Source organism: Oncorhynchus mykiss, chromosome 15 (assembly GCF_013265735.2).
Source record: "Oncorhynchus mykiss isolate Arlee chromosome 15, USDA_OmykA_1.1, whole genome shotgun sequence".
In the NCBI taxonomy this organism is placed as follows: domain Eukaryota; kingdom Metazoa; phylum Chordata; class Actinopteri; order Salmoniformes; family Salmonidae; genus Oncorhynchus; species Oncorhynchus mykiss.
Genome location: NC_048579.1, coordinates 76,440,790 through 76,460,789, shown reverse-complemented (window position 1 = coordinate 76,460,789; position 20,000 = coordinate 76,440,790). Strand labels below are relative to the sequence as shown.

At 47.3% G+C, this 20,000-nt stretch overlaps 1 protein-coding gene across 12 annotated transcripts in view; it reads right to left on the bottom strand.

Moving 5' to 3' along the window:
• Positions 1-20,000, bottom strand: part of LOC118938861 (glutamate receptor-interacting protein 1-like) — a 738,669-nt gene that overhangs the window by 10,028 nt on the left and 708,641 nt on the right. For 8 of the 12 annotated variants that reach the window (XM_036945416.1, XM_036945417.1, XM_036945409.1 and 5 more), the window contains 5 exons: positions 18,743-18,891; positions 10,039-10,183; positions 9,002-9,141; positions 7,215-7,430; positions 1,853-2,015 (listed from right to left, as the gene is read on the bottom strand). In XM_036945416.1, coding sequence (XP_036801311.1) covers positions 1,853-2,015; positions 7,215-7,430; positions 9,002-9,141; positions 10,039-10,183; positions 18,743-18,891 — 813 coding nt within the window. The remainder of the gene's footprint in view (positions 1-1,852; positions 2,016-7,214; positions 7,431-9,001; positions 9,142-10,038; positions 10,184-18,742; positions 18,892-20,000) is intronic. The other 4 variants (XM_036945410.1, XM_036945412.1, XM_036945420.1 and 1 more) reach the window with 1 other exon arrangement.

The following is a 20,000-nucleotide window of genomic DNA, read 5'->3' as shown; positions in this document are numbered from 1 at the left end:
AAGACACCAATTTAGATTCCCTTCGAAACCCTTTTCTGATGACGGTTAGCTGATGAACAATTCTGGTGAATCTTTGTACCTCCTTGATGATCATCTTTGAGAAATAGAGGAGAACCCCCGCCCCCCCTCAGAGATATATACTAGTTATGAACCAGGAACATGTACCTATTAACACACTAGTTATGAACCAGGAACATGTATCTATTAACACGCTAGTTATGAACCAGGAACATGTACCTATTAACACACTAGTTATGAACCAGGAACATGTATCTATTAACACGCTAGTTATGAACCAGGAACATGTACCTATTAACACACTAGTTATGAACCAGGAACATGTATCTATTAACACGCTAGTTATGAACCAGGAACATCTATCCTTTAGGTCATGTGAGGAGTTTTTCTGTCCTATTCCTTGTGGAATGTGTTTTTTTTGTGTAGATGTGATTCTTCAGCTAAACCAATACACCCCCCCCCCCCCCCCCCCCCCTTTGGGGATGAATACACCGTTCTACCACTGGACCTATTTGACCAGAGATCAAAGGGAATTCTGTAAGGGAGCCTTGCTTTATTTACACTTGGATCTCTTTGAAGATTTCAAACCTGCCCCCCCCCCCACCCACTCTGCTAAGCCACATCCTCAGCTGTGATTATTCTAAAGTGATGGTCCCCCCCCACTCTGCTAAGCCACATCCTCAGCTGTGATTATTCTAAAGTGATGGTCCCCCCCCCCCCCCCCCCCCCACTCTGCTAAACCACATCCTCAGCTGTGATTATTCTAAAGTGATGGTCCCCCCCCCCCCCCCCACTCTGCTAAGCCACATCCTCAGCTGTGATTATTCTAAAGTGATGGTCCCCCCCCACACTCTGCTAAGCCACATCCTCAGCTGTGATTATTCTAAAGTGATGGTCCCCCCCACACTCTGCTAAGCCACATCCTCAGCTGTGATTATTCTAAAGTGATGGTCCCCCCCACACTCTGCTAAGCCACATCCTCAGCTGTGATTATTCTAAAGTGATGGTCCCCCCCACACTCTGCTAAGCCACATCCTCAGCTGTGATTATTCTAAAGTGATGGTCCCCCCCCCCCCCCCTAACCACTAGGCTACCTGCCTCTAACCACTAGGCTACCTGCCTCTAACCACTACGCCACCCTGCCTCTAACCACTAGGCTACTTGCCTCTAACCACTAGGCTACCTGCCTCTAACCACTAGGCTACTTGCCTCTAACCACTAGGCTACCTGCCTCTAACCACCAGACTACCTGCCTCTAACCACTAGGCTACCTACCTCTAACCACTAGGCTACCCTGCCTCTAACCACTAGGCTACCTACCTCTAACCACTAGGCTACGTACCTCTAACCACTAGGCCACCTGCCTCTAACCACTAGGCTACCTGCCTCTAACCACTAGACTACCTGCCTCTAACCACTAGGCTACCTGCCTCTAACCACTAGGCTACCTGCCTCTAACCACTAGGCTACCTGCCTCTAACCACTAGGCTACCTGCCTCTAACCACTAGGCCACCTGCCTCTAACCACTAGGCTACCTGTCTCTAACCACTAGGCTACCCTGCCTCTAACCACTAGGCTACCTGCCTCTAACCACTAGGCTACCCTGCCTCTAACCACTAGGTTACCTTCCTCTAACCACTAGACTACCTGCCTCTAACCACTAGGCTACCCTGCCTCTAACCACTAGGCTACCCTGCCTCTAACCACTAGGCTACCCTGCCTCTAACCACTAGGCTACGCTGCCTCCCCAGATAAAGGGCCAGTGGTGGTGTCGCTAAGAGGTCAAAGGTTAGAGGTTCAGGGAGTTAAAGGTGAGAACAGGGTTGTACGTACCCGGCGGCGGTGGGTCTGTCCCATTCGTCGTCGCTGAGGCCCAGGTCTGCCAGGACGTTGTGTCTCTGGCGGGTGCTGACGGGGGACAGGCTGCCTTGGCTGGGCTTGGCGTTCCTCCACTCATGGCTGTGGAAGCTGTAGCCAGACGCCTGGAAACCTGGGACTGGGACGGGATGCGTACACACACAAACGACAAGACTATGTTAGCCCACGGAGCTAAAGCCTAGAGCTAGCACAGTCGGTTCAGCTATCAGGCAAGATTCTTCCTCACATGAACATTGTTAAGTCAAAACCCTCCACTACATCTCCACTGTATGGACCTGTCGTGCTACAGCCACTCACTAGTGATAATGTAGTACAACGTCTTGGTGAATGGATCTATCTGTCATTGAACGTTTTTTGGTTGGTCATATGAATTGAGTGTTAGAGTGTGTGTGAAATTCTCTCAAACTCTCTCTCTCTCTCTCTCTCCCTCTCCCTCTCTCTCTCTGTCTCTGTCTCTGTCTCTCTCTCTCTCTGCCTCTCTCTCTGTCTCTGTCTCTCTCTCTCTCTCTCTTTCTCTCTGTCTCTGTCTCTCTCTCCCTCTCTCAATCTCTCTCTCTCTCTCTCTCTCAATTCAATGGGCTGTCTCTGTCTCTCTCTCTCTCTCTCTCTCTCTCTCTCTCTCTCTCTCTCTCTGTCTCTGTCTCTGTCTCTCTCTCTCTCTCTGTCTCTCTCTCCCTCTCTCAATCTCTCTCTCTCTCTCTCTCTCTCTCTCTCTCTCTCTCTCTCTCAATTCAATGGGCTGTCTCTCTCTCTCTCTCTGTCTCTTTCTCTCTCTCTCTCTGCCTCTCTCTGCCTCTCTCTCTCCCTCTGCCTCTCTCTCTCCCTCGCTCTCTCTCCCTCTCTCTGGTCTGATATTGAGTTAAACAAAGACATCTGACTGTTTGGCTGCAGCGACTCTATTCTGCTGCTGTGTTTCATCAATAATGTAGAGCTGGTGGAGTTTCTATTCCTTGTGTGTGATCCAGCTCTACCTGTGGAAACATCTGTGATTCATGCTAGAGCTGCGTCCACATGAGTGCTATAAGGAAGCCACAAGGGAGCCACACACACACACACACCCACACACACACACACACACACACACACACACACACACACACACACACACACACACACACACACACACACACACACACACCTCCTGTGGGACATTAGATGGACGACATGATGATCTGTCCTCCTATGGGACATTAGATGGAAGACATGATGATCTGTCCTCCTATGGGACATTAGATGGACGACATGATGATCTGTCCTCCTATGGGACATTAGATGGAAGACATGATGATCTGTCCTCCTATGGGACATTAGATGGACGACATGATGATCAGTCCTCCTATGGGACATTAGATGGAAGACATGATGATCTGTCCTCCTATGGGACATTAGATGGAAGACATGATGATCTGTCCTCCTATGGGACAATAGATGGAAGACATGATGATCAGTCCTCCTATGGGACATTAGATGGACACCATGATGATCAGTCCTCCTATGGGACATTAGATGGACGACATGATGATCTGTCCTCCTATGGGACATTAGATGGACGACATGATGATCTGTCCTCCTATGGGACATTAGATGGACGACATGATGATCAGTCCTCCTATGGGACATTAGATGGACGACATGATGATCTGTCCTCCTATGGGACATTAGATGGACGACATGATGATCTGTCCTCCTACGGGACATTAGATGGACGACATGATGATCAGTCCTCCTATGGGACATTAGATGGACGACATGATGATCTGTCCTCCTACGGGACATTAGATGGACGACATGATGATCTGTCCTCCTATGGGACATTAGATGGACGACATGATGATCTGTCCTCCTATGTGACATTAGATGGACGACATGATGATCAGTCCTCCTATGGGACATTAGATGGACGACATGATGATCAGTTCTCCTATGGGACATTAGATGGAAGACATGATGATCTGTCCTCCAATGGGACATTAGATGGACGACATGATGATCAGTCCTCCTATGGGACATTAGATGGAAGACATGATGATCAGTCCTCCTATGGGACATTAGATGGACGACATGATGATCTGTCCTCCTATGGGACATTAGATGGACGACATGATGATCTGTCCTCCTATGGGACATTTGATGGACGACATGATGATCAGTCCTCCTATGGGACATTAGATGGACGACATGATGATCAGTCCTCCTATGGGACATTAGATGGACGACATGATGATCTGTCCTCCTATGGGACATTAGATGGACGACATGATGATCAGTCCTCCTATGGGACATTAGATGGACGACATGATGATCTGTCCTCCTATGGGACATTAGATGGACGACATGATGATCAGTCCTCCTATGGGACATTAGATGGACGACATGATGATCTGTCCTCCTATGGGACACTAGATGGACGACATGATGTTCAGTCCTCCTATGGGACATTAGATGGACGACATGATGATCAGTCATCCTATGGGACACTAGATGGACGACATGACGATCAGTCCTCCTATGGGACACTAGATGGACGACATGATGATCTGTCCTCCTATGGGACATTAGATGGAAGACATGATGATCTGTCCTCCTATGGGACATTAGATGGACGACATGATGATCAGTCCTCCTATGGGACACTAGATGGACGACATGACGATCAGTCCTCCTATGGGACACTAGATGGACGACAGGATGATCAGTCCTCCTATGGGACACTAGATGGACGACAGGATGATCAGTCCTCCTATGGGACACTAGATGGACGACATGATGATCAGTCCTCTTATGGGACACTAGATGGACGACATGATGATCAGCCCTCTTATGGGACACTAGATGGACGACATGATGATCAGACCTCCTATGGGACATTAGATGGACGACATGATGATCAGACTTCCTATGGGACATTAGATGGACGACATGATGATCAGTCCTCCTATGGGACACTAGATGGACGACATGATGTTCAGTCCTCCTATGGAACATTAGATGGACGACAGGATGATCAGTCCTCCTATGGGACACTAGATGGACGACAGGATGATCAGTCCTCCTATGGGACACTAGATGGACGACATGATGTTCAGTCCTCCTATGGAACATTAGATGGACGACAGGATGATCAGTCCTCCTATGGGACACTAGATGGACGACATGATGATCTGTCCTCCTATGGGACACTAGATGGACGACAGGATGATCAGTCCTCCTATGGGACATTAGATGGAAGACATGATGATCTGTCCTCCTATGGGACACTAGATGGACGACATGATGATCTGTCCTCCTATGGAACATTAGATGGACGACAGGATGATCAGTCCTCCTATGGGACACTAGATGGACGACAGGATGATCAGTCCTCCTATGGGACACTAGATTGACGACATGATGATCAGTCCTCCTATGGGACATTAGATGGACGACATGATGATCAGTCCTCCTATGGGACACTAGATTGACGACATGATGATCAGTCCTCCTATGGGACATTAGATGGACGACATGATGATCAGTCCTCCTATGGGACACTAGATTGACGACAGGATGATCAGTCCTCCTATGGGACACTAGATGGACGACATGATGATCAGTCCTCCTATGGGACACTAGATTGACGACATGATGATCAGTCCTCCTATGGGACATTAGATGGACGACATGATGATCTGTCCTCCTATGGGACATTAGATGGACGACATGATAGCCATATGTGCAATACATCTCCTAATAGGACCAGCATGGTTCTCCTCATAGTAAATCTCCTAATAGGACCAGCATGGTTCTCCTCATAGTAAATCTCCTAATAGGACCAGCATGGTTCTCCTCATAGTAAATCTCCTAATAGGACCAGCATGGTTCTCCTCATAGTAAATCTCCTAATAGGACCAGCATTGTTCTTCTCATAGTAAATCTCCTAATAGGACCAGCATGGTTCTCCTCATAGTATATCTCCTAATAGGACCAGCATGGTTCTCCTCATAGTAAATCTCCTAATAGGACCAGCATTGTTCTCCTCATAGTAAATATCCTAATAGGACCAGCATTGTTCTCCTCATAGTAAATCTCCTAATAGGACCAGCATGGTTCTCCTCATAGTATATCTCCTAATAGGACCAGCATGGTTCTCCTCATAGTAAATCTCCTAATAGGACCAGCATTGTTCTCCTCATAGTATATCTCCTAATAGGACCAGCATGGTTCTCCTCATAGTAAATCTCCTAATAGGACCAGCATTGTTCTCCTCATAGTAAATATCCTAATAGGACCAGCATTGTTCTCCTCATAGTAAATCTCCTAATAGGACCAGCATGGTTCTCCTCATAGTAAATCTCCCAATAGGACCAGCATTGTTCTCCTCATAGTAAATCTCCCAATAGGACCAGCATTGTTCTCCTCATAGTAAATCTCCTAATAGGACCAGCATGAGTCCCCCAGGTTCCTCATTCGTTCTAGCACATGTTGGATAATGTTATAATGCATCCTAAATGGCACCCTATTCCCTATATAGTGCACTACTTTAGACCAGAGCCCTATTCCCTATATAGTGCACTACTTTAGACCAGGGCCCTATTCCCTATATAGTGCACTACTTTAGACCAAAGCCCTATTCCCTATATAGTGCATTACTTTAGACCAGAGCCCTATGTGTGTGTTTGCGCTTGTAGTGTGTGTGTGTGTGTGTGTGTGTTCTCTCCCTCGGCAGGGTGATTATAGTTAACTAAGAGGCCTTACTGTGTGGGGAGGAGACTAATTGTAAATCCAACACATCATTGCTGTGGGAATCGTTCTACCATTATAATGGTTAAGGGCATCCCTAGATCCATTAGCCAATCATTTCCTACTCAGTAGAAAAAAAAATAGAATGGCCTTCCAGCCAATCCCCACGTCGCCTCGCCCACAGCTGTATAACGCATAATGAATGCTCTGATATAAATGACCCTCTAGGAATCAGGAAGGATCTATTGGCAACGTGAGTTGTATTCTCTAACGTCTATTGTATTGGAGAACTGCCGTGGGATGTTGCTATGGTGATGGCCAGTAATGGTTTGTTTTATCAGTATTGTTTTGGCCTTTCTAGGGAGTTTTTCCCTAGCCACCGTGCTTCTACACCTGCATTGCTTGCTGTTTGGGGGTTTTAGGCTGGGTTTCTGTACAGCACTTTGAGATATCAGCTGATGTACGAAGGGCTATATAAATACATTTGATTTGATGTTGTGTTTTTGGACATTCTGTCTGTCCCTCAATGTCTGTAACTGTCAGGTACACATGTATGTACACACACACACACACACACACACCCTCTCTCTCCTCTCACCCTGGGTGTTGAAGGTGGTGTCTATGGCTGAGCCGTCCCAGGACTCCACGGCTGAGTCCACAGAGGGGATGGTGGTGGAGTAGAGGTCAGAGAGCTTCCCAAGTTTCTGGCTCTCTGCCTGGTTTCCCAGCCCGCCTAACCCTGCCTCGTCCTCCACATCACTCAGCATCACATCACTGAGATGACCAGACACCGACGGCTGCTTGGGACTGGCCACTAGAGGAGGGAGGGAGAGGGAGGGGGAGAGGGAGAGAGAGGGAGAGAGACAGGGGAGAGAGAATATGAGAAGTGTGAAACAAAGGGAAATGGAGAGGCGAGAGAGAGAGAGAGAGACGGGGGAGAGAGAAAGAGAGAGAGAGAGAGACGGGGGAGAGAGGGAGAGAGACGAGGGAGAGAGACGGGGGAGAGAGGGAGAGAGACGCGGGAGGAGGGAGAGAGACGAGGGAGAAGAGAGAGAGAGAGAGAGACAGAGACACAGAGAGAGAGAGACGGGGAGAAAGGGAGAGACAGAGAGAGAGAGACAGAGAGAGAGAGACAGAGAGAGAGACGCAGAGAGAGACGGAGAGAGAGAGAGAGAGAGAGAGACAGGGGAGATGGGGGAGAGAGGGAGAGAGACGGGGAAGAGAGGGAGAGAGAGACAGAGAGAGAGAGAGAGAGAGAGAGAGACAGAGAGAGAGAGAGAGAGAGAGAGAGACAGACAGAGAGAGAGAGACAGAGAGAGAGAGAGAGTGAGAGAGAGTGAGAAAGAGAGAGAGAGAGAGAGAGAGACATGCAGAGGAAGAAATGCTAACGAAATCTGTTATTTTCCCTCACAGCCATTTCCAGACGACTTCTAAATCAATCTCACTGTAGTTCAGCAGAAATAAGCCCAGCTCGAGATAAGAGCAAATTGTCTTCTGTAGTGGAACCGTATCTGCAGTAAATTCTATGTATTGAATCCATTTGGCAGCCTAAACCAACCCAACAAGTGTTCTGGGAATAGGGTGCCCGTGTTGAAATACTACTTCATCCACTGTGATGAGGTGTGTACAGCGTTGATATGGGTGATGTGTGCGTGAGCGGGGGTGTGTGTGTGTTTAGGTGTGTTTAGGTGTGTGTGTGTGTGTGTGTTTAGGTGTGTGTGTGTTTAGATGTGTTTAGGTGTGTGTGTGTGTGTGTTTAGGTGTGTGTGTTTAGGTGTGTGTGTGTGTTTAGGTGTGTGTGTGTGTTTAGGTGTGTTTAGGTGTGTGTGTGTGTGTGTGTGTGCATGGTACACACTGTGTGTACATGGTACAGTCCAGCACAGCATAGCTAACTAACGTGTTAGGGTATAGTATATTGTTATGTTGATTACCTATAATGTACATGTTACCTGAACCTTGACCTCAGTGAGTGCTCTGTATGTACTATGTCATGTGTGATGGTTTTTGACCTCAGTGAGTGCTCTGTATGTACTATGTCATGTGTGATGGTCTTTGACCCCAGTGAGTGCTAGCTATGTTTGTACTATGTCATGTGTGATGGTCTGTTTTTTAGTACTACAAGCTGGCGAGCTCTGTCTGTACGGTCCTTGGCCTCCTTGTGTGTGTGTGTTTGTGTGTGTGTGTACACTGTCCTTGGCCTCTGTGTGTGTGTGTGTGTGTGTGTGTGTGTGTGTGTGTGTGTGTGTGTGTGTGTGTGTGTGTGTGTACGGTCCTTGGCCTCTGTGTGTGTGTGTGTGTGTGTGTGTGCGTGTGTGTGTACACTGTCCTTGGCCTCTGTGTGTGTGTGTGTGTGTGTGTGTGTGTGTGTGTGTGTCCTCTACTCACAGTCTCCCTGTTTCTTGATCTTCAGGGTGACAGACTCTCCAGCCATCTGCAGCAGGTGAATGGCTTCACTCAGTGGTTTACCCTTCAGACTGTTACAGTTGATGGCGAGGATCCTGTCCCCGATGTGGATCGCTCCCGTCCTGTACACACAGAGAAACACCAGGGTAGTGTTCATTAGGGAGCAAACGTTATGAACCTGGGGGATGTACTACCAATAGGAAGTTGCACATTATCTGGCTACAGTGTGTTCTGCTGAACATGACCCAGGAGAAGAGGCCTTCGGTCTGTGTGCAAAGAGAGTGTCAACAAAATAATCTGTCAGATTAACGCCCCCCCCCCCCAGAAACCTCAAATCTTTATCCTACTGAGCCAAACACATTTTCTGTCCTCAGACCAGCTGGTCTGGCGTCTGCCTGAGCTATCCAAACCTCCCCAGGGTGTCAGTCAGTTCTACCCAGCACCACCGAGGGAGGGAAGGAGGGAGGGAGGGAGGGAGGGAGGGAGGGAGGGAGGGAGGGAAGGAAGGAAGGAAGGAAGGAGGGACAGAGAGACACAGAGAGAGAGACATCCTGCCATGTCTGTCATCTTCCATCCTGTCCCACACCCCTGTCCCCTGTCTCTACCAGCTACCCACACCCCATTCCCCTGTCTCTACCAGCTACCCACACCCCATTCCCCTGTCTCTACCAGCTACCCACACCCCATTCCCATGTCCCCTGTCTCTGCCAGCTACCCACACCCCATTCCCTTGCCCCCTGTCTCTGCCAGCTACCCACACCCCATTCCCGTCTCTACCAGCTACCCACACCCCATTCCCCTGTCCCCTGTCTCTGCCAGCTACCCACACCCCATTCCCCTGTCTCTACCAGCTACCCACACCCCATTCCCCTGTCTCTACCAGCTACCCACACCCCATTCCCCTGTCCCCTGTCTCTGCCAGCTACCCACACCCCATTGCCCTGTCCCCTGTCTCTACCAGCTACTCACACCCAATTCCCCTGTCCCTACCAGCTACCCCCACCCCCTAGCTCTCTCACCTCTCGGCCAGTCCTCCCTTGGTGAGGCTGGAGATGACGATGGGGTCAAAGGGCTCCTCTGTGCCTGAGATGGTGATCCCCAGCGGGCCTCCATATCTCTTCAGCTCCACTGTGTAGATGATGGATCCAGACAGCTCCTGTTCGTCTGGAACACAGGACAGCACAGTGTCTACCTCCGTCCCTTGGCTTTACAACTCTGTCCCCATGCTGGGACAAGCACTGGTCAGGGTTAGGACCAGGGTTAGGACCAGGGTTAGGACCAGGGTTAGGGCCAGGGTTAGGACCAGGGTTAAGACCAGGGTTAAGACCAGGGTTAAGACCAGGGTTAGGACCAGGGTTAGGACCAGGGTTAAGACCAGGGTTAGGGCCAGGGTTAGGACCAGGGTTAGGACCAGGGTTAGGACCAGGGTTAAGACCAGGGTTAGGGCCAGGGTTAGGACCAGGGTTAGGACCAGGGTTAGGACCAGGGTTAGGGCCAGGGTTAGGACCAGGGTTAGGACCAGGGTTAGGACCAGGGTTAGGGCCAGGGTTAGGACCAGGGTTAGGACCAGGGTTAAGACCATAGACCATATAGGGTTAGGGCCAGGGTTAAGACCATAGACCATATAGGGTTAGGGCCAGGGTTAAGACAAGGGTTAGGACCAGGGTTAGGACCAGGGTTAAGACCATAGACCATATAGGGTTAGGACCGTTTAGAAATTACAGCATTTTTTGTACATAATCCCCCCATTTTAAGGGACCAAAAGTATTGGGACAAATTCACTACTAACGGAAGTAGTGAAAAGTGAAGTATTTAGTCTCGTATCCATAGCAACGACAACGTCAAGCTTGTGCCTCAAATTGGTTGGATGTATTTCCTGTTTGTTTTGGTTGTGTTTCAGATTATTTTGTGCCCAATAGAAATGAACGGTAAATAATGTATTGTGTCATTTTGGAGTCACTTTAATTGTATAAATAAGAATAGAATATGTTTCTAAACACTTCTAAATTCATGTGGATGTTACCATGGTTACGGACAGTCTTGAATGAATCTGGAAATAATGATAAATGTGAGAAACTCATTCAACCTCATAGTCATTGTATCATTTCAAATACAACTTGCTGGAGAACAGAGCCTGAACAACAACAAGGGTCCTTTTGGAGCTCACTGTACGACAGCATGGAGATAGATAACAGTGTAGAGATAGATAACAGCGTGGAGCTAGATAACAGTGTAGAGCTAGATAGTAGAGCTAGATAACAGTATAGAGCTAGATAACAGTGTAGAGCTAGATAGTAGAGCTAGATAACAGTATAGAGCTAGATAACAGTGTAGAGCTAGATAGTAGAGCTAGATAACAGTATAGAGCTAGATAACAGTGTAGAACCAGATAACAGAGTGGAGCTAGATAACAGTGTAGAGCCAGATAACAGTGTAGAGCTAGATAACAGTGTAGAGCTAGATAGTAGAGCTAGATAACAGTATAGAGCTAGATAACAGTGTAGAGCTAGATAGTAGAGCTAGATAACAGTATAGAGCTAGATAACAGTGTAGAGCTAGATAGTAGAGCTAGATAACAGTATAGAGCTAGATAACAGTGTAGAACCAGATAACAGAGTGGAGCTAGATAGTAGAGCTAGATAACAGTATAGAGCTAGATAACAGTGTAGAGCTAGATAACAGTGTAGAGCTAGATAGTAGAGCTAGATAACAGTATAGAGCTAGATAACAGTGTAGAGCTAGATAGTAGAGCTAGATAACAGTATAGAGCTAGATAACAGTGTAGAACCAGATAACAGAGTGGAGCTAGATAACAGTGTAGAGCCAGATAACAGAGTGGAGCTAGATAACAGTATAGAGCCAGATAACAGTGTAGAGCTAGATAACAGAGTGGAGCTAGATAACAGTGTAGAGCTAGATAACAGTGTGGAGCTAGATAACAGTGTGGAGCTAGATAACAGAGTGGAGCTAGATAACAGTGTAGAGCTCAATAACAGTGTAGAGCTAGATAACAGTGTGGAGCTAGATAACAGTGTAGAGCTAGATAACAGTGTAGAGCTAGATAACAGTGTAGAGCTAGATAACAGTGTAGAGCTAGATAACAGTGTAGAGCTAGATAACAGCGTGGAGCTAGATAACAGTGTGGAGCTAGATAACAGAGTGGAGCTAGATAACAGTGAAGAGCCAGATAACAGTGTAGAGCTAGATAACAGTGTAGAGCTAGATAACAGTGTAGAGCCAGATAACAGTGTAGAGCTAGATAACAGTGTAGAGCTAGATAACAGTGTAGAGCCAGATAACAGTGTAGAGCTAGATAACAGTGTAGAGCTAGAAAACAGAGTGGAGCTAGATAACAGAGTGGAGCTAGATAACAGTGTAGAGCTAGATAACAGTGTAGAGCCAGATAACAGGGTAGAGCTAGATAACAGTGTAGAGCTAGATAACAGAGTGGAGCTAGATAACAGAGTGGAGCTAGATAACAGTGTAGAGCTAGATAACAGAGTGGAGCTAGATAACAGAGTGGAGCTAGATAACAGTGTAGAGCTAGATAACAGTGTAGCGCTAGATAACAGTGTGGAGCTAGATAACAGAGTGGAGCTAGATAACAGTGTAGAGATAGATAACAGAGTGGAGCTAGATAACAGAGTGGAGCTAGATAACAGTGTAGAGCCAGATAACAGTGTAGAGCTAGATAACAGTGTAGAGCTAGATAACAGTGTAGAGCTAGATAACAGTGTGGAGCTAGATAACAGTGTGGAGCTAGATAACAGAGTGGAGCTAGATAACAGTGTAGAGCCAGATAACAGTGTAGAGCTAGATAACAGTGTAGAGCTAGATAACAGTGTAGAGCTAGATAACATTGTAGAGCCAGATAACAGTGTAGAGCTAGATAACAGTGTAGAGCTAGATAACAGTGTAGAGCTAGATAACAGTGTAGAGCCAGATAACAGTGTAGAGCTAGATAACAGTGTAGAGATAGATAACAGAGTGGAGCTAGATAACAGAGTGGAGCCAGATAACAGTGTAGAGCTAGATAACAGTGTAGAGCTAGATAACAGTGTAGAGCCAGATAACAGTGTAGAGCTAGATAACAGAGTGGAGCTAGATAACAGTGTAGAGCTAGATAACAGAGTGGAGCTAGATAACAGAGTGGAGCTAGATAACAGTGTAGAGCTAGATAACAGTGTAGAGCCAGATAACAATGTAGAGCTAGATAACAGTGTAGAGCTAGATAACAGTGTAGAGATAGATAACAGTGTAGAGCTAGATAACAGTGTAGAGCTAGATAACAGTGTAGAGCTAGATAACAGAGTGGAGCTAGATAACGGTGTAGAGCCAGATAACAGTGTAGAGCTAGATAACAGTGTAGAGCTAGATAACAGTGTAGAGCTAGATAACAGTGTAGAGATAAATAACAGTGTAGAGCTAGATAACAGGGTAGAGCTAGATAACAGTGTAGAGCTAGATAACAGTGTAGAGCTAGATAACAGCGTGGAGCTAGATAACAGTGTAGAGCTAGATAACAGTGTAGAGCCTGATAACAGTGTAGAACCTGATAACAGGGTAGAGCTACATAACAGTGTAGAGCTAGATAACAGTGTGGAGCTAGATAACAGTGTAGAGCTAGATAACAGTGTAGAGCTAGATAACAGAGTAGAGCTAGATAACAGAGTGGAGCTAGATAACAGTGTGGAGCTAGATAACAATGTGGAGCTAGATAACAGTGTAGAGCTAGATAACAGTGTAGAGCTAGATAACTGCATGGAGCTAGATAACAATGTAGAGCTAGATAACAGTGTAGAGCTAGATAACTGCATGGAGCTAGATAACATTGTGGAGCTAGATAATAGTGTGGAGCTAGATAGCAGAGTAGAGCTAGATAATAGTGTTGAGCTAGTTAACAGTGTAAAGCTAGATAACAGTGTAGAGCTAGATAACAGTGTGGAGCTAGATAACAGCGTGGAGCTAGATAACAGTGTAGAGCTAGATAACAGTGTAGAGCTAGATAACAGCGTGGAGCTAGATAACAGTGTAGAGTTAGGACAGGGAGGACCTAGAGAGAGTCAGAGGACCAAAAGAGAGAGAGAGGACCTAGAGAGAGAGAGGACATAGAGAGAGAGAGGGAGGACCTAGAGAGAGAGAGAGGACCTAGAGAGCGAGAGGAAGGACCTAGAGAGAGAGAGAGGGAGGATCCAGAGAGAGAGAGAGAGGACCTAGAGAGAGAGAGGACCTAGAGAGCGAGAGGAAGGACCTAGAGAGAGAGAGGGAGGATCCAGAGAGAGAGAGAGAGGACCTAGAGAGAGAGAGGGAGGATCCAGAGAGAGAGAGAGAGGACCTAGAGAGAGAGAGAGGACCCAGAGAGAGAGAGGGGACCTAGAGAGAGAGAGAGGGGACCTAGAAAGAGAGAGAGGACCTAGAGAGAGAGAGATGACCTAGAGAGAGAGAGGACATAGAAAGAGAGAGAGGACCTAGAAAGAGAGAGAGGACCTAGAGAGAGAGGAATGACCTAGAGAGAGAGAGAGGACCTAGAGAGAGAGAGAGGACCTAGAGAGAGAGAGAGGACCTAGAGAGAGAGGAAGGACCTAGAGAGAGAGGAAGGACCTAGAGAGAGAGGAAGGACCTAGAGAGAGAGAGGACTTAGATAGAGAGGGAGTGGAGAACCATCTCTCCGTGTAGAGAGGGCATCCCACTTTAGACGGACTGTAGCCCAGCTGTGAGTTCCTCTCCATCAGACCAGGAACGTTAAAAGAGAAGCCCTGCTCATTTGAAACTCAGAGGGTTACAGTTTCCTCACACATACAGATCAGAACAGAGGGTCTACGTTACAGTTTCCTCACACATACAGATCAGAACAGAGGGTCTACGCTACAGTTTCCTCACACATACAGATCAGATCAGATCAGAGGGTCTACGTTACAGTTTCCTCACACATACAGATCAGAACAGATCAGAGGGTCTACGCTACAGTTTCCTCACACATTCAGATCAGATCAGAGGGTCCACGCTACAGTTTCCTCACACATACAGATCAGATCAGAGCAGCTGCTGAGAGCTGGAGACTCTTTGAGGAAGAGGAACTGGCTGAGCGTCTGAATAAAGTAGAACACATCTACAATCCCTACAATCCATACAGATCAGAGCAGAGCAGCTGCTGAGAGCTGGAGACTCTTTGAGGAAGAGGAACCGGCTGAGCGTCTGAATGAAGTAGAACACGTCTACAATCCCTACTTGGTTTAACTACTTCATGTTTTTCCACTGCTACTTGGAGAGTTGAATATTGGTTAATATAGCACAGGAAGATGTTTCCTCTGTTGAAAGCTGACCAGGCCTGTTTCCTCAAAAGCATCTCAGAGTACGAATGCTGAACCAGGATCTGATCTCTTATTCATTATCATTTAGTAGGATTTCATTTGTATTTTTTATTTAACATTTATTTAACTAGGCAAGTCAGTTTAAGAATAAATCCTGTTTTACAATGACGGCCTACACCGGCCAAGCCTGGAATGATGGGAGCCAGAGGAGAACCCCTTAACTCTCCTCCCAGTGACTATGGGTGGTGGGAGGAGCCAGGAGGAGAAACCCTTAACTCTCCTCCCAGTGACTATGGGTGGTGGGAGGAGCCAGAGGAGAAACCCTTAACTCTTCTCCCAGTGACTAAGGGTGGTGGGAGGAGCCAGGAGGAGAAACCCTTAACTCTCCTCCCAGTGACTATGGGTGGTGGGAGGAGCCAGGAGGAGAAACCCTTAACTCTCCTCCCAGTGACTATGGGTGGTGGGAGGAGCCAGGAGGAGAAACCCTTAACTCTCCTCCCAGTGACTATGGGTGGTGGGAGGAGCCAGAGGAGAACCCCTTAACTCTCCTCCCAGTGACTATGGGTGGTGGGAGGAGCCAGAGGAGAAACCCTTAACTCTCCTCCCATTGACTATGGGTGGTGGGAGGAGCCAGGAGGAGAACCCCTTAACTCTCCTCCCAGTGACTATGGGTGGTGGGAGGAGCCAGGAGGAGACGCGTAGCTAAAGTGACAGATACACTCTGCCTGCAACACATTAATATGGGAAGCTCATTGAGGATGTGTGTGTGTGTGTGTGTGTGTGTGTGTGTGTGTGTGTGTGTGTGTGTGTGTGTGTGTTGTTTAAACACTCCGACTACATTAGTAATAACAGTGACGGAACCTGATTATCTCTGTTTCATCACAACTTCAATTAGAAATATTTAGCTCCTCGTTCAAACAAATAACTAACGGAACCAAACAGACACTAGACACGTAGACCGCATCCCAAATTACACCCTCCTTTTCCCCTTTCTAGTGCACTACTTTTGACCAGGGCCTATAGGGCTCCCTCTAAAGGGAATAGGGGGCCATTTGAGAGACATGGAAACAGATGAGTCAGTAAACATGGATGTCTGATGTCAGTTTGATCCCGCCCCCCCCCCCCCCCCCCCCCTCTGTGAGCCGATTGGTTCATCACGTTGGTTGTTAAATGGTCTGATTGAACAAACAAAGCGTCTCATTTGTTCCAATTAAACTAATCTAAGCCTAATATGCGTACAGAGTAGTAGCTCTGTGATGATTGGCCGTGGTGGGGTCTCCTGCTGCATTGCAATAGTTTAAGGGGAACTGAGAAAATTCTTTCAGGAAACGGTGTGGTGGGCAGGACTGTGTTATCTCCAGTGGGGCTGGGTTTACACAGGAAGCCCAGTTCTTTCAGGAAACGGTGTGGTGGGCAGGACTGTGTTATCTCCAGTGGGCTGGGTTTACACAGGAAGCCCAGTTCTTTCAGGAAACGGTGTGGTGAGAAGGACTGTGTTATCTCCAGTGGGCTGGGTTTACACAGGAAGCCCAGTTCTTTCAGGAAACGGTGTGGTGGGCAGGACTGTGTTATTTCCAGTGGGCTGGGTTTACACAGGAAGCCCAGTTCTTTCAGGAAACGGTGTGGTGAGAAGGACTGTGTTATCTCCAGTGGGCTGGGTTTACACAGGAAGCCCAGTTCTTTCAGGAAACGGTGTGGTGAGAAGGACTGTGTTATCTCCAGTGGGCTGGGTTTACACAGGAAGCCCAATTCTTTTGGAAGGTCCGTCTTTTGACCAATCCCATCAGATCTTTTCACATCAAATTATTTTTCAGCTCTGATCTGATTGGTCAAAAGACAAATTAGTGAGAACCCAGACATTTTGTTGTAGTTTTAATTCTACATTTAAAATTCTACTCATTCTTAATTAGTACCAGCCCATAGGGGCTTGGCTCTGTCTCCATGTGCTGTTCTGTCAGACTTCATACTGACCTCATCAACTCCATCATTCAGTCAGTGAGACAGGGAGGAATGAATCAACCATGTGCTGTTCTGTCAGACTTCATACTGACCTCATCAACTCCATCATCCAGTCAGTGAGACTGGGAGGAATGAATCAACCATGTGCTGTTCTGTCAGACTTCATACTGACCTCATCAACTCCATCATTCAGTCAGTGAGACTGGGAGGAATGAATCAACCATGATCTGTTCTGTCAGACATCATATCAACTCCATCATCCAGTCAGTGAGACTGGGAGGAATGAATCAACCATGATCTGTTCTGTCAGACATCATATCAACTCCATCATCCAGTCAGTGAGACTGGGAGGAATGAATCAACCATGATCTGTTCTGTCAGACATCATATCAACTCCATCATCCAGTCAGTGAGACTGGGAGGAATGAATCAACCATGATCTGTTCTGTCAGACATCATATCAACTCCATCATCCAGTCAGTGAGACTGGGAGGAATGAATCATTGAATACGACTCGCAATTGAAGCCTAATTTTTTTTTACATTTCTGTCACTATTTTTTGATAAATGATTAATGTAATTCCATTTCCTGGAAATGTACGGAACATGTGCATTGATAATGATATCCTAGGGCTGTAGAGATGGGTTGGAGTGAGTGTTAACTCACACGCTTTGTTTTAGGTATGACAGGCCTGGTCAGGTGAATTATATCTAACAAGGTCAGTGGTTTTGACTAACAGAGAGGTTGGGTCAGTGGTTTTGACTAACAGAGAGGTTGGCATAGTGGTTTTGACTAACAGAGAGGTTGGGTGAGTGGTTTTGACTAACAGAGAGGTTGGGTGAGTGGTTTTGACTAACAGAGAGGTTGGCATAGTGGTTTTGACTAACAGAGAGGTTGGTACAGTGGTTTTGACTAACAGAGAGGTTGGTACAGTGGTTTTGACTAACAGAGAGGTTGGTACAGTGGTTTTGACTAACAGAGAGGTTGGCATAGTGGTTTTGACTAACAGAGAGGTTGGTACAGTGGTTTTGACTAACAGAGAGGTTGGTACAGTGGTTTTGACTAACAGAGAGGTTGGTACAGTGGTTTTGACTAACAGAGAGGTTGGCATAGTGGTTTTGACTAACAGAGAGGTTGGTACAGTGGTTTTGACTAACAGAGAGGTTGGTACAGTGGTTTTGACTAACAGAGAGGTTGGTACAGTGGTTTTGACTAACAGAGAGGTTGGTACAGTGGTTTTGACTAACAGAGAGGTTGGTTCAGTGGTTTTGACTAACAGAGAGGTTGGGTGAGTGGTTTTGACTAACAGTGAGGTTGGGTCAGTGGTTTTGACTAACAGAGAGGTTGGGTCAGTGGTTTTGACTAACAGTGTGTGTGTGTGTGTGTGTCCAGTGTGTGTGTGTGTGTGTCCAGTGTGTGTGTGTGTGTGTGTGTGCGTCCAGTGTGTACGCACTACCTGAGTTGTCCTCGTCCTTGCGGATCTTGAGCTTGACCAGTTCTTCACACTGCTGGAGAATCTGAACAGCGTCTTCCATGGAACAGTTGTCCAGACGGATGTTATCGATGGCCAGCAGCTTGTCCCCCAGCTCCAGAGTCCCAGTCCTGGGGAGAGGAACACACAGACCAGGGTTTAGAGGTGACCAGCAGCTTGTCCCCCAGATCCAGAGTCCCAGTCCTGGGGAGAGGAACACACAGACCAGGGTTTAGAGGTGACCAGCAGCTTGTCTCCCAGCTCCAGAGTCCCAGTCCTGGGGAGAGGAACACACAGACCAGGGTTTAGAGGTGACCAGCAGCTTGTCCCCCAGCTCCAGAGTCCCAGTCCTGGGGAGAGAAACACACAGACCATGGTTTAGAGGTGACCAGTCTTGTCCCCCAGCTCCAGAGTCCCAGTCCTGGGGAGAGGAACACACAGACCAGGGTTTAGAGGTGACCAGCAGCTTGTCCCCCAGATCCAGAGTCCCAGTCCTGGGGAGAGGAACACACAGACCAGGGTTTAGAGGTGACCAGCAGCTTGTCTCCCAGCTCCAGAGTCCCAGTCCTGGGGAGAGGAACACACAGACCAGGGTTTAGAGGTGACCAGGACTGTCTTCAGTCCTATATTCTACAGTGTGTTCTATGTGTAAATGTGGTCAGTTGATAAGACTGGTTACAACACCAGTTCAGTGTTGCTCACATGCTGTTCTGTCACAACATAAACACTGATCTGATCTGAATCACGTGTGGAGACATCCATCACTCATCACGCGCCCACATACTGTACACAGTCATAGTTCTCACCAACACACAGACAGAATCCTAATCCAGACCCCCCCCCCACCCCCCCCACCACCACCACCATAGACAGATACGCAGATGTAATGCATGCTTAACTCTGTCAGAGACTCAAACAGAGTGCTGTTAACAGGAGGCCTGACAGAGACAAGGTGCTGAAATGAGACTCACAGAGACAAGCTGATGAAATGAGACTCACAGAGACCTGTTAACAGGAGTCCTGACAGAGACAAGGTGCTGAAATGAGACTCACAGAGACCTGTTAACTGGAGTCCTGACAGAGACAAGCTGATGAAATGAGACTCACAGAGACCTGTTAACTGGAGTCCTGACAGAGACAAGCTGATGAAATGAGACTCACAGAGACCTGTTAACAGGAGTCCTGACAGAGACAAGCTGATGAAATGAGACTCACAGAGACCTGTTAACTGGAGTCCTGA